The 12,839-nt window shown below is 46.3% G+C and overlaps 1 protein-coding gene across 1 annotated transcript in view; it reads left to right on the top strand.

The window, feature by feature from the left end:
• LOC141202582 (inactive dipeptidyl peptidase 10-like) overlaps positions 1-12,839 on the top strand; it is a 385,315-nt gene that overhangs the window by 305,097 nt on the left and 67,379 nt on the right. The window contains exon 13 of the mRNA XM_073663754.1: positions 8,185-8,283. Coding sequence (XP_073519855.1) covers positions 8,185-8,283 — 99 coding nt within the window. The remainder of the gene's footprint in view (positions 1-8,184; positions 8,284-12,839) is intronic.

The following is a 12,839-nucleotide window of genomic DNA, read 5'->3' as shown; positions in this document are numbered from 1 at the left end:
GGAAGGCGGGGCCGCACCCCAAAGCCCCACTGGTAACTCTGCCAATCATCGAAGAGCCTTTCTCGAGGGTCGCTGTGGATCTTATTGGACCTCTGTCCACTCCCAGCCACTCCGGGAAATGCTTCATACTCACGGTAGTGGACTATGCCACCCGGTACCCGGAAGCGGTAGCTTTGTCGTCCATTCGGGCCGACAAGGTGGCTACCGCCTTACTGGAGATCTTCTCCAGAGTGGGTTTCCCCCAAGAAATGCTCACCGACCGAGGGACCCAGTTCATGTCGCGGCTGATGGAGTCCCTCTGTAAGCAAATGCAGGTGCAACATCTGGTGGCCAGCCCGTATCACCCACAGACTAATGGCCTGTGTGAGCGGTTCAATGGCACCTTAAAGCAGATGCTTAAGATGTTGGTCGACTCCCACGGGAGAGACTGGGAGCGTTACCTCCCACACCTCCTATTTGCTTACCGGGAGGTTCCGCAGGCCTCAACGGGGTTCTCCCCCTTTGAGCTCCTGTACGGGCGACGGGTACGGGGCCCCCTGGCTCTGGTGAAGGAAGCATGGGAAGGGGATTTGGCCACCCCCGAGGTGTCGGTCATCGAGTATGTCGTGCGCCACCGGGACAGGATGATGGCCTTGGCAAAGCTGGTGCAGGACAATATGGCCCAGGCCCAGGCCGACCAGAAGCGGTGGTACGACCAGAATGCTTGTGAGAGGACCTACCAGGTGGGTCAAAAGGTGTGGGTACTGGTCCCCGTACCACAGAACAAGCTTCAGGCAGCCTGGGAAGGTCCCTACTTCGTGCACCAGAAACTCAATGCCGTCACCTATCTGGTCACCCTGGATCACGCCCGTGGAAGGAGGAAGGCCTTCCACGTGAACATGATGAAGGCTCATCATGAGCGGGAAGCGACTGCCCACCCAGTGTGCAATCTTCCCGAGGAAGGAGAGGTAGAAACCCTCCTGGATCTGCTCACCCAAGCCAAGGCGGGTGGGTCCATCGAGGATGTGGGGGTTGGCCACCAGCTCACGGAGGACCAACGGTCCCAGCTGGGGACCACCCTGCACCCCTTCCGGGGGCTGTTCAGCAGCCTGCCCGGAAGGACTGAGATGGCTGTCCACGACGTGGACACTGGCGATCACCCGCCGATCCGGCGTTCAGCATATCGGGTCTCTTTCGAGGTGCAGGGAAACATGCGCCAAGAGATAGACGAGATGCTGAAGCTGGGGGTGATCCAGGCATCCAGCAGCGCGTGGGCCTCGCCTGTAGTCCTCGTACCAAAGAAGGACCGAACTACACGGTTCTGCGTGGACTACCGGGGGCTCAACGCTGTAACGGTCACCGATGCGTTCCCCATACCACGCATCGATGACCTGCTCGATCGGATGGCCGGGGCTAAGTACCTGACCATCATGGATCTGAGCCGGGGGTACTGGCAGATTCCTCTGACCCCCGCGGCAAGGGAACGCTCTGCCTTTATCACCCCTTTTGGACTGTACGAGTCCACAGTGATGCCATTCGGCATGAAGAATGCCCCTGCCACTTTTCAGCGGATGGTCAATACGCTGCTTGAGGGACTTGAAGGGTACGCGGCTGCGTACTTGGACGATATTGCAGTCTTCAGTCCCACTTGGGAGGATCACCTAGAGCACCTGCGGCAGGTGCTCGGTCGGATCCACCGGGCAGGCTTGACCATCAAGCCGGAAAAGTGCCAGCTGGGCATGAGTGAGGTCCTCTACCTGGGTCACCGGGTAGGCGGGGGGGTTCTGAAGCCAGAACCTGGGAAAGTGGATGCCATCGCATCCTGGCCCACTCCTAGGACCAAAAAGCAGGTGATGTCCTTCTTGGGGACCGCCGGGTACTATAGGAGGTTCGTCCCACACTATAGCACCCTGGCCAAGCCCCTGACGGACCTCACCAAGAAGAAGCTGCCCGTCGCAGTCGACTGGACAGTCGCCTGCGAGACAGCTTTCGGGGCACTCAAAGCCGCCCTAAGTAGCTCCCCTGTACTGCAAGCTGCCGACTTCGACCGGCCGTTTGTGGTACAGACCGACGCCAGTGACTTTGGCCTCGGTGCTGTGCTAAGTCAGGTCAACACGACAGGCCAGGAACATCCTGTCTTGTACCTGAGCAGGAAGCTACTGCCCCGGGAGGTGGCTTACTCCACGGTGGAAAAAGAATGCCTGGCAATTGTATGGGCCCTGCAGCGTCTGCAGCCCTACTTGTACGGGAGCCATTTCACCGTGGAGACGGACCACAACCCCCTCAGCTGGTTACACACGGTCTCTGGGTCGAATGGCAGGTTGCTACGCTGGAGCCTCGCTCTCCAGCAGTACCACTTCTCCATTCGCCACAGAAGAGGCCGTGACCACGGTAACGCTGACGGGTTATCCCGGCAAGGGGAGGGTGCAGAAGGACGCACGGGGGAACACAGGAATGTGCTACCCCCTCGCGCCCTCGTATAGGGGGAGGTGTGATGAACCTGTAGCCGCCATCTTGGTAATGATAAATCATATCCAGGGATGGCCACACTTCAGCAGCCCCCACCCTTGGGACCTTCTGTTAAAACGTCAACTAGATAGTTTCCCCCCATCCAGGCTCCTGTAAGATAAGAAGCCTACTTAACACTTGAATGCTAGGAGCTTCAAAGACTTCGAGAGGAAACACAGCCAGCAGGGGGGGGTGCTTCGTCTATCTGTACCTGACCATTTGTCCCATAGGACTAGTTTCTTTGTCTGTCACAAGCATGGAGGCATAAGATATAGAAACATGAAAAGTACACGCATGTTGCATGGGATGGGCCAATAAAAAAATATCACGGCGTCCCGGAGCCATTGCGCACACAAGCCTCCGCGGTAGACGTTTGTACGTGCTCTGGAAGCCAAGATATAGCGCGGAGCCATTCCTGAGGACCGTATGGTATCATAATTGATATCAAAAGGTCGGTTACGGCGGCCCGAATCCGTGGGAACCCCTGTGGGTATCCTGAGACCATCCCAGAAGAAGTTATTGGGTTCCTTAGAATTTGGGCTTCTGATCGAAGTTAGACCTGAGGGTGGAGACTGAGCCAGCTGACCTCACCAGCAGTGGGCGGGACGGGGCAGGTAAGACAGCAGGACAGACAAGAGACAAGTCAGTCTTGACCCAAGAGTGGTGTGCTGAACATCTGAGCACCAGCTGAGGCCACCAAGGGGAGGAGCAGTTTGACCATGCGGTGGTAGGCCTCAGCCTGTAACAAAGAACCGTGCCTGCGACCGCAGAATCCTCTCCCTGCGTCACAAGAAAATCAAGAAACCGGTAACTGATATGCTGTGGTGATTCTGTGTGTTGTATTCCATTGTTGTATAGTTTAGCCTGACCTTATACCTGTGTATATTTAGTTGTATATCGTGTATCTAGTGTATTATTATAATCAATTACCTCAAGTAATTGTGGGCCTGCCTTTTATTCTGCATAACGAACGCACGTCCGTGTGAGCTCGGCTCAAGCCAAAAACGCTACCCAGGGTTGGTTCCTGACCCGATATAGGCCCATTCACGGACTGGGCGTATATCTAAAATAGGGACTGGTGGCAGCATACCAACTGGGGATTGGGGAAGGCTGGTAGTGACGGTCGGAGGTTCAGATATATATATTCCTGGCGCGGCCAAGGAAGATATATATACCGCCCTCACTACAGAGGGCCCCGATACCCAGTAGGTTACAGGACAGTCTCTCTGGCGACCGCTTATCCTAGGTGCAGTTCCTTGACTGACCTGAGGCTAAGAGGGCGCTAGCGAGTTGTGCTGTGTAGTGACGTTGAAGGGATAACACACTACCGTGTTCCCTGCGCTGGTTGCAGCTACCTGGCACTACTTTCTCTAGGTGCAGTACCTTGACTGACCTGAGAGGTAAGGGGGCGCCAGAGAGCTGCACCCACCGGCCGGCTTTCATCACAGGGCTGAAAAAAAATTTTGCAATTTGCTTTCACTAAAATGTATGCACAGTTTGGACTTTTCAGGCTCTTTCTTTCCATGAACATTACTGGCTACAGAATAACAGCCAAACCAAAAAACTGAGCTGGACCATAAGCTGGTATACGTGTAAAGTGTAGTGCAAACCCTGGCTTGTTACTGCTGATCTGAGATGGCGTGAGAGCGCACTGTCTTTATGCACATCGCACCGTGCACACAGTGCAGGGACTAGCTCATTCCCTGAAACGAGTGTCACCGATGACGCTTTGTTTCAGGGAGGTCACAGAGGTTACAGCAATCATCACAGTCTCTTCCCCCTGATGACGTTTCGTTTGAGCATTCCAGCATGCACTGGGGTATTCAAATGAAGCGTCATCAAAAAGATAGTATAGTTAGGGAAAGGAAATTTTAAATCAAAGTATATTAGAATGCTGATTCAGTGTGCCAGGTACGACACATTTGAGATGGACGGGGACGAACTGAAAGTTGTAAAGGACTTCAACCTACTCAGATCGATGATAATTCAAGATGCATTGACGACCCCGGAATTCAAAAGGAGAATAGCTATGGGCAAATCAACAATGAAGTCACTGGACGAGGTCTTCAAATCGGGGAACATTTCACTGGTGACGAAGACACGGCTCGTACATTGTTTGTTAAGTCTTTTCTGTGGTGACACACAGAAGTGAAACCTGAACGTTAAAAAGAGACAGACGAAGAATCGACACCTTCAAAATGTGGTGCTGGATAAGGATGTGATCAATACCATGGATGGCTAGAAGAGCAAGCAAATCAAGCCAGACATGTCACTCTAAGCAATGATCACCAAGCTACGACTTGCCTACTATGGACACATCATACAAAGAGAGCAATCACGGGAGAAGGACATTATGGCCAGAAGAATAGAAGGAACAAGGTGAAGAGGAAGACCAGCAACCCGATGGCTTGATAATATCAAGATAATGGTGGAGGAGATCCTGGTGGACCTATCTAGGCCTGCACAAGATTAATCTTCCTACGGAGCGTTCATCCATCAAATCGCCATTGCTCAAGACTGAGCCGAAGGCCGTTAAATAATAAACAATATCTAAAAATAGAATTGATTATGGTATTAAATGGATAGGCATTTAGAATGATAATTAAGTTGTATTTCGGATCACTCCTTTAACTGAGAATTCATCAGTGAGCTAGTTCTGTCAAGAAGTTTGTAACCTTTATTTTTTTAATCTGAGCTCTTCAGCTGATTTATGTTCTACTCAAATTTGATATGGTTTGTGGTCATACTTCAGCATAGAGGAGTTTAGAGGAGCTTAGCTTGTAACATATAAGAGTTACAAATTCCCTATCAGAACCAGCTCTCTAATATATTCTCAGTTTACTCATTCTACAGTCAGCAATGTGCAGGGAAACAACCTGAAAAGTCAATCAGTGCAACATTTTTAATTAAACCCAATCGCAAAAAAATGATTTTTAACCCAAAATACAGAAATTGAATTTTAAAAAAAATTGTCCATATCCTTAAAATAGCAAATAATATAATTTGTAAAACTTAGAGTAAAATTGCCACCTTCACTCAAGATCAATTATAATATAAACGAATTTAATACGTTTTAAGAACCTTCTACTAATACTAAAATAATGTGTTTTACCATCTGATCTCAGGACAGCTACAGCCTTTGTTCTGTACTCAGTAGGTCAATCAGCTAAGTAATGCATGTTGAATCAGTTGCCATCTTATATTAGTTGAGAAAGGCTTTAGTTCAAGATGAAGCATCGCATTGTTCAATTATTGTTGTATAAAAAGCTATACTGACCTTTACGTTTTCTGGATATTTTATTAACTGATGGGAACTAGCATAATAGGCAGTAGCACAGGGTAGACAGATGCGTTAGGATAAAGCTCCAGCACCATGAAAAGGAAAAATTAAAACATAACTTTTTCTGCATACGATAAAAAGCATGTTACTAATAATCAAACCTCCATAGACAAGCTGGTGCAGTGCGAGTAATGCGATCCCTGTGGCACCATTTTAATTAGCTTAATGCTGCATCTGGTGCATTGAATATCTGAGGATGAACATTGTCGTCCTACTTTCTTCTAGGCTTAAATAATTGCAGAATTTACTTAATACAGTATGTTATAGGATTAAGCCGAGGCGCTGTCTCTTTATGTTACTCAAACACATTCTCTATCTCATATGTAAAAACAGCCCGTGTTTCAGTTTTTGATATCAGTATTTCATCAATAATATTCACTGATGAAAAAAATAAAATAGTTAGTAAAGCCGAATAAAGACTTGCGTCCATTAAGTTCGACCTGTTAGTTCTGTAATTGCTAAAGTTGATCCAGAGGAGGGCAAAAACCCCAAATGATTTAGCCAATCTTCACCTGAGGAAAAATTCCCTCCCGACTCTGAAACCAGCAGTCAGAATAAATCCCTGTATCAACCTACTATTTTATTCTATTTTTAAGTATATGCAGAAATCTGCCTGGTATCTAGAAAAGCATCCAGTCCCCGCTTGAACTGGTTTAGTGAATCCGACATTACCGTCTTCTCACTCAGTGAATTCCATATTCTCACTGCTCTTACCGTAAAGAACCCCTTCCTATGCTGGTGCTGAAACCTTTTCTCTTCCAGTCTTAGTGAATGCCCTCTTGTTACCGTAATATCCCTCCTTTTGAACAAATCCCGGGCAAGGTCTCTATACTGTCCCCTAACATATTTGTACACATTTATTATGTCCCCCCTCAACCTTCTCTTTTCCAGGCTGAATAGTCCTAGTTTTGCCAACCTCTCTGGGTATTGCAGTCCCTCCATTCCCCTTATTAATTTTGTTGCCCTCCTTTGTACCTTTTCAAGCTCATTTATATCCTTTCTATATATTGGGGCCCATAACTGAGCACAGTATTTCAAGTGTGGTCTGACCAGTGCTTTGTACAGTGGAAGAACAATGTTCTCATCCTTTGCAGCTATACCTCTTCTGATACATCCCATTACCCTGTTTGCCCTTACAGCAGCGGCCTGACTTTGGGCACTCCAATTTAGTTTGCTATCAATCAAGATGCCCAAGTCCTTCTCCATCTCTGAATTCCCCAATGATTTCCCATTCAGTGAGTACTGGTGACTTCCATTTTTCCTTCCCATATGTATGACCTTACATTTCTCCTCGTTAAACCTCATTTGCCATTTAATGCTCCACCTACCCAGCTTATCCAAATCCCTCTGTAGGTCTGCACTGTCCTCTTTTGTATTAATTGTTTTACATAACTTTGTGTCATCTGCAAATATTGATATTTTACTATTTATCCCGTTGACTATGTCGTTAATAAAGATATTAAATAACATTGGGCCTAGTACAGACCCCTGTGGTACCCCACTAGTGACGCTTACCCAATCTGAGTATATTCCATTTATAACCACCCTCTGCCTTCTATCCTTTAGCCAGTTAGCTACCCACTTGCAGACATTTTCCCCCAGCCCCATCATTCTCATTTTGTATACCAACCTATTATGTGGCACGCTATCGAACGCTTTTGAGAAGTCGAGATACACGACATCCACTGGTTCCCCCTGATCTACTCGAGAGCTAACCTCCTCGTAGAAGTCAATCAGGTTTGTTTGGCAGGAGCGATTCCTCATGAATCCATGTTGGTTCGGGGTTAATAGATTATTAGCGTCAAGATGCTCCATGATTGCCTCATTAATAAAGCCTTCAAAAATTTTGCCCACAACGGACGTCAGACTCACCGGCCGATAGTTTCCGGTGTTACTTTTTGCTCCCTTTTTGAATATTGGCACTACATTCGCCTGTCGCCAATCAAGTGGTACAGACCCAGTCTCAACAGAGTCCTTAAATATAAGATATAACGGTCTGTCTATCACATTACTTAGTTCCCTTAGTACCCGTGGGTGTATGCCATCAGGTCCTGGTGATTTGTTTATTTTAATGTTACTGAGGCGTTTCTGTACCCCAGCTTCTCCTACCCATTACAATGTTAATCATAGACAGCACATATGACAATGTGTGATTTTCACGGACTTGTATGGGTAATTTTGATCCGTGACTTGGATCAACAATAGAAAATGTCCCACTCGGTCAGCAAAAAAACACAGACATTTGAACAGTTCCATAATTTATGATGAACACATGTTCTATCCATAAAAACACTGATCGAACACATACATGACCAATGGACATCTGAATGAGACCTAACACTGTGCTCTTTTTGCAGGCTGCTCCTTTGATTTCAGTAGATTTTACCTTTATCTTGGTACCAGTGAAGCAAGGAGGACAGGGGGAGTATGTCCATATCGCTATGTTCTCCACCCAGGTACTGATTTTATACAGTATGAATAAAATGGTCATTATCAGTATATTTAGAAACTTGAATTTTCTTATCACCATGGACAACATGAAACCCAATATAGCTCTTAAGGTGGGTTTACAATACACGATCTGTGGCTGAAAACAGCAACCAGCAGTGATTTAATGAAGACCTTTCTCCAGTTTGAACATCTTAAACTGGCCACATTATGTAACAGTAGCTGCAAAGCTAACTAAATTGTCATTTTTATTTTTTAATTTCTCCTCTCAATTGCAAGAATATTAGCAAGTAAAGTTTAGGTTATAATTTGTTAAGTCCAAGTGGTTGTTACCAGAGATTTTTCTTTGGAGGCGTGTACTTCTTCCCCTGCATGAGGTGGACCAATCATAAGCAATCAGCGTCAGGCAGGGGAGAAAAGAACATGCCCCTACAATAGCTTATAGCAGGTTTCTCAGTGTGAGACATGTATTGACAGACAGTCTGCTCTTTGACTGATCTCACTGCAGAGCTGTGCATGATTACAAAATGCCTGAAGCAGAGCAGAGCTGAGTGTGATTACGTACACTTTTCCTTTTTCTTTTCACAGGAGTCAGGGTCCCAGAAAGCACAAAACAATTGAGCTTTGTGTTATTACAAACACCTCTAAAGCTGCAGCTCTCTTTGGAGTGCAGAAACCTCTGCTGTACTGCCCTCTCCTCACACTGACTAAAGCTGAAAGGCATATGTGTTATGTTCTGCTACCAGAGCTAAGGAAAGAGAGGAGATCTGTCCCTACGATAGAACTCAGCTTAATCCCTACGATGTAACAGGGAACCTGATCCTGCGATCAGACCTGCTAAAGTCCTAAGCTAGTCTGTACGAAGACCTATAGATGTGGGGAAGGAATCCCTACAAGTACTAAGGACTGGGAGGAATATGGGACACCTCCTAACAGAAATAGTAGCAGACAGACGAACAAACAAAATATATAGAACATAGAGGTCAGTAGACCAAGCAAACTAACAGAGCAAGACACAGAGCACAGGCTAGCTAGAAAGTAGATATACAATGAAGTCCAGCAAAGCCAGAAGGGCGGAGCAGGATTAAATAGGCCAACAAGGTCATGTGACCAGCAAAGGAAAAAAAAACTAAGAGCAAGGTTCTAACAGTACCCCCCCTTCTAAGAGGATCCTCCGGATCCCCTAGGACCAGGCTTATCAGGAAATCTCCTGTGAAACGCTCTGATAAGTCTGGACGCGGAAACATCATCCGACCTCACCCAAGAGTTATCCTCGGGACCGAAACCTTTCCAGGCCACAAGATACTGCAAACTACCTCTATACCGTCTAGAGTTAAGGATGCGAGAAATTTCATATTCCCCGTCCTCCACCACCGGAGGAACAGAGGCAGAGGCGTCACAATCCGATACAACAGCTTTTTTCAACAGAGAGACATGAAATACCGGATTAATTCTCCAGGAGGTAGGAACCTCCAACCTAACAGCAGATTGGTTGACAACCTGAAGCACCTTAAAGGGCCCTACAAACTTGGGACCCAATTTCTTTGAAGGAATCCTCAACCGCAGATTCCTAGAGGACAACCAAACCATGTCACCAACAGCGAACAAAACCTCCTGTCGTTTCCTATCAAAGTAGTCTTTAGATTTTCTGTTGGCCTCCTGAAGATTACCACGCACATCCGTCCAAACTCTCTCCAAATCACCGGAAAAATTCTCCTCCTCAGGCACGGCAGATCCCAACTTGGAGAACGACCCAAACGACGGATGTCTCCCAGAACAACAAAAAAAAAGGCGAACAACCAGCAGAAGAAGATGTATGATTGTTCAGAGCAAATTCAGCAAGTGGCAGAAACTCAGACCACCCCTCTTGATTGTCTGCCACAAAACAACGCAAGAACTGCTCAACATCCTGGTTTTTCCTTTCTGTCTGGCAATTAGATTCAGGATGATATCCGGACGAGAACGACAAATGAACTCCCAACCTATCACAAAAGGCACGCCAAAAACGAGCCACGAACTGAGGACCCCTATCAGAAACAATGTCAGTAGGAACGCCATGAAGTCTGACAATTTCCTTGACAAAGGCCTTAGCGAGAGTTTTAGCGCAGGGCAGTTTGACAAAAGGAACCAAGTGACACATCTTGCTAAAACGGTCCAAGACCACCCAGATGACAGTAAAACCCTCAGAGGGGGGAAGGTCAGTTATAAAGTCCATAGCCAAATGTGTCCAAAGAGCACTGGGAACTTCCAAAGGACAAAGCAACCCCGCAGCAGGAGTATGTGAGGACTTAGATCTAGCACATATAGTACATTGACGCACCCACTTAATGACTTCCTTCTGCCATCCAGGCCACCAAAAACTGCGACCCACCAGTCTCTTGGTCTCAGAGATTCCGGGATGACCTGCCAACCGAGATTCGTGACACTCAACAAACAAATCTCTCCTAAAGGTCCCAGGCACAAACAACCTCCCATGAGGAGTGTTAGAAGGGGCATTCTCCTGTGCTTTAAGAATCTCATTTTCCAAAACGGAGTCCAAAGCAGCTATCACAACACCTTCTTGTAAAATGTTCTCCTCTTTCTCAGCACCGACTATGGGAGAAAAACTGCGAGACAAGGCATCCGCCTTAACATTCTTAGTACCAGGGATGTAAGTAACGGAGAAATTAAACCGCGAGAAAAACAGTGCCCACCTAGCCTGACGGGCATTCAGGCGCTTGGCAGCATCAAGATATATCAGATTTTTATGATCCGTAAGAACCTGACCTGGAAATTCCGCACCTTCCAAGAAGTGGCGCCAGTGTTCAAATGCGAGTTTAATAGCCAATAATTCCCGATTACCAATATCGTAATTCAGTTCAGTCTCCGAAAATTTTTTTGAAAAAAAGGCACAGGGATGTAATCCATCCCCGTTATCCTGAGACAATACTGCGCCAACCCCCACAGAGGAAGCATCAACCTCAACCAAAAACGGCCTAGTAACATCAGGCTGCATAAGGATGGGAGCAGAGGTGAACCTCTCCTTGAGATACACAAAAGCTTCAATGGCCTCAGAAGACCACTGAACCGCATCAGCACCTTTCCTGGTGAGATCAGTCAGAGGTTTGACAATACTAGAAAAATTTTTTATGAATTTTCAATAGTAATTGGCAAAACTCAAAAACCTCTGTATCGATTTCAAACCAATAGGCCTAGGCCATTCCTGCACAGCCTGAACCTTAACCGGATCCATCTCAAAACCTTTGCTGGAGATAATGTAGCCCAAAAAAACTAATTCTCTGTACAGCGAACTCACATTTCTCCAGCTTAGCAAAAAGCGAATTGTCCATTAATAACTGTAATACCTCACGCACGCTCCGCCAATGAGACTCCAGATCCGGCGAATAAATCAAAATGTCATCCAAATACACAACCACATTTTTACCGATCAAAGGTCTAAGGATGTCATTAATCAGATTCTGAAAAAATGCAGGAGCATTAGTAAGACCAAAAGGCATAACCAGATTCTCAAAATGACCCACAGGAGTGTTAAAAGCAGTCTTCCATTCGTCACCCTCCTTCATGCGCAACAGATTGTATGCCCCCTTAAGGTCAATTTTAGAGAACCACTTGGCCCCCATTAACTGGTTAAACAGATCAGGAATCAATGGCAGTGGGTAAGGATTGCGTACAGTAATTTTGTTAATCTCACGAAAATCCAGACAAGGACGTAAACCGCCGTCCTTTTTTTTTACAAAAAAAAATCCAACCGCCACAGGAGACTTAGAGGGCCTAATGTGACCGGCGGCCAAACTTGTCTGTATGTATTTCTCCAAAGCCTTCCTCTCAGGAATAGTAAGGTTAAATAAACGACTTTTAGGAAGAGTCGCTCCAGGGACAAATTCAATAGAACAATCATAGTCTCTATGGGGAGGCAAAACTTGCGATTCCTTCTCAGAAAAAACTCTCCAAAAATCCTGAATAGGAACAGGCAATTCTCCCCTATCCAAAGCTGCAATACGCCCATTACAACACTTGTCATAACATTTATGGCTCCAGGATTTAATTTCACTGGTAGACCAATCCAGTACAGGATTGTGAAATTTTAACCAGGGCAATCCCAATATTACTGGAGAAGGCAAGTTATTCAACACTACCAAATCCAATTTCTCATGGTGAACACCATTAATAGTGAGAGGAAATTCACAGACCTTGAGAGTAATATTCTTCAAAGGGGAACCATCCACAGAAACCACAGCAATGGGGGATGATAAAGGTTCAGGTTTTAAATTGAGTCTTTCCACGAATCCCCCATCAATAACATTCAGAGTAGACCCACAATCGACAAACACCCGAAATTCCATTAATTTTTCCTGAGCAATCGTGGAAGCAGCTAAAAATACACCCTTGGAATTTAAACAGGCAATACGGGCATGACTGACCATTTTTTTTTTCTTTCTTCATACGAAGCTCACAGCCTTTAATCAAATGACCAGATTTTCCGCAATAGAAACACAAGCCTTCAAAAAATCGACGGTCTTTTTCTTGAGAGCGAGGTGCCACCGATCCAATCTCCATCGGTTCA

Source organism: Phyllobates terribilis, unplaced genomic scaffold (genome assembly GCF_046119375.1).
Source record: "Phyllobates terribilis strain yellow unplaced genomic scaffold, ASM4611937v1 Scaffold_2__4_contigs__length_985480577, whole genome shotgun sequence".
In the NCBI taxonomy this organism is placed as follows: Eukaryota; Metazoa; Chordata; class Amphibia; order Anura; family Dendrobatidae; genus Phyllobates; species Phyllobates terribilis.
This window is presented reverse-complemented; position numbering and strand designations above follow the sequence as displayed.